This window comes from Malus domestica, chromosome 14 (genome assembly GCF_042453785.1).
Source record: "Malus domestica chromosome 14, GDT2T_hap1".
In the NCBI taxonomy this organism is placed as follows: Eukaryota; Viridiplantae; Streptophyta; class Magnoliopsida; order Rosales; family Rosaceae; genus Malus; species Malus domestica.
The window spans coordinates 17,524,246-17,526,763 of NC_091674.1; the positions used below are offsets into that span (position 1 = coordinate 17,524,246).

Here is a 2,518-nt window from a genome sequence, read left to right on the forward strand (position 1 = left end):
TTATTGATATGATGGAAAAGAAGATAATATATTAGCCGATCCCAAATTAGATGAAGATGGTCCTTCAACAATGTCCCAAAAATGAAAGCTGTTTGATGAACACTGTTGAGCCTGGCGGGAATGAACCAATGCGTTCAGCTCCTGAGTAGTATTTTGCAAGCACTCCATTGAAATCTCTCCTCCCTCATCAATATTTCCACATGATTCCACTACAAGAGGAACCATGTTATTGTTTCCAATGTTGGACCCTAGGAGGGATGGCAGAAACTGTGCATCCATATTATTGTTTGTAAATTCTGCTGTAGAAGGGGGAAGGGCTTGAACTTGATGATGCTGCTGCTGATCCAAAATCCATGTTCCGTTGTTGTTCGAATTATTTGACACAGCGAGTGGAAAATCCTGATCGGCTGATTGTACATTAATGTTTTTTATGGTAATCTCATCAGCGCCAAACATGAATAAAGGGTATGGAGAAGGGTATAGGATTTCCCTAGGTGCTGTAGGCTTTGTAATGAAATTATGGCTCAAAAATTCTTGCTGGTTTGGATAACTGCAACCCATTTGGTTATTGTGCTGATGATCAATATTAGAGGGAGATGTGATTGGTGGTGAAGAAGGCTTTTCTAGCTTCTTTTTAATCCATGAATTCCAGTAGTTCTTTATCTCATTGTCGGTTCTTCCAGGCAGACATTTTGCTATATGCGCCCATCTAAAATTTATCAATTCATGTTAGAGTTATAAGAGAGTGACGATGACATCCCAATTAAAGAACGAGTAGTCATCAGGTAAGACATTAAGATCGTAGGAAAACAATTTCATAAAATTTCATCTGCTAACACCGTTTGTGACACTATAAATGTAAGAAATTAAGATTGAAGGAAAACTGGACTCACCAAAATAACAAGGAAGGTGCAGTAGCTTAAACAAGTAACTTTAACGTTTTAGAAAAGAAACTAATTAACTTTAACAACTAAACTTCGGATTAATCCAGTTACTGGAAATAGCTAACACACCCCTTAATCTAATTATTCGAAGCAACCTAGCCTACTCTTGTATATCACCCGGCCCTACCCAACCTCACCACTACGCTAACTCCAGTTGCTTAAATCAACCCAATATTTGATTTCTAGTGAAACCTCATATATATAGCTTCAATTTACTCTTCTGGAAACTCATAATAAAACGTTGAGAAACTAAAGTCATTTTGAGGCTAGAAATTAATCATATTGATGGGTGGGGAATGCAAAAACCCTAACTAAAGTAAGAATACTTGGATTGCAAATTTAGTGTAGGGCTACTCGAAGTTGATACCTGTTTCCTACAACCCCATTAAGTCTGACAATCAATTTCTCCTCCTCTGGTGTAAACCCTCCTCTTTTGATATCAGGCCTCAAGTAATTGAGCCATCTCAGGCGGCAGCTCTTACCACACCTTTGAAGCCCTAAAAACCCCACACACACACAAAATATCAAACCCTAAACAAAACTAAGTCATGTAAAGTTAGAGAGAGAGAGAGAGAGAGAGAGAGAGAGAGAGAGAGAGAGTGATCAGGACCAGCTTGCTCAGGAACTTTTCTCCAACAGCCAGGGCCATATGTGGTGATGTATCTAACGAGCTTTTCATCTTCCTCAGGGGACCAAAGCCCTCTCTTAACCTTTCGTTGTTTGCAGCAGTAGTGGTGACCCATTGTTAAATATTTGCTCTTCTACTCTTTTTTGATGCCTGATCAATCCAGAGTTTGCATGGGAATTGAATTTCAGATGGCTCTTGCAAGCATTGGGTTCCTCTCTCACTGCCCCTTTAAAAGAGAAAGTACAAATGGGCCATCTTCTCCAAAAAGATCGGACCTATGTTGAAACATCGGAGCTCCATCTAACCCTAAATTGATACCCCATCCACTTTGATAAATTTGATCTTAATTTGTATTCGTTTGTAACATCTTGTTTTTAGATATTTTTTCTATTACATATCATCTTTTCGTTGTCCTACTTTAACGTGGAAGTGTGAAATTAGCTTTATTTTGTAATACTTCGAAATTAAAATTTCTGAGCCTAATTTCCAATATGGATCTTGGTTACTCTTGGTTGAGCGTTTTTTTTTTTCTTCCAACAAACGATATTATTTATGCTAAGGAGGTGAGAGATTAAGTTAGACCTCGCAATATGCCATCAATAATGTAATTTAAATTTTCATTTGGAGAGAATCAAACTTAAGATCTCTCATTTACAAGTGAAGAGAAATACCATTAGACTGTAGTACTAAGTGACTAGTTGAGAGTTAAATTATCAATCTATACTATTTTGCTCTCAAGGGCGGCTTGGGGGAGTAAAATGTGCAATCGCACTAGCCCCAACTTTGAAGGGCCTTTAAAAAATTTTGCCATCTAATAATTGTATGTAATAATATTATATATATTAAAAAATAGCTTTCAAAACATTATAAAATCTCCTTGTGCGCTCCTTATACGTGTACATTTTTTTCTCTTTGAATATAAACATTTGACACAATGAAATATTTA

General features: G+C 37.0%; 1 protein-coding gene across 1 annotated transcript; it reads right to left on the reverse strand.

The window, feature by feature from the left end:
• Nucleotides 1–1,687, reverse strand: LOC103454663 (MYB-like transcription factor 4). Its single transcript, XM_008394260.3, has 3 exons — nt 1,555–1,687; nt 1,312–1,441; nt 1–709 (listed from the first exon to the last, which is right to left on the reverse strand). Exons 1-3 carry the CDS (start codon nt 1,685–1,687, stop codon nt 1–3), a joined length of 972 nt encoding a protein of 323 aa, XP_008392482.3.
• Nucleotides 1,688–2,518: the final 831 nt, after the last annotated feature.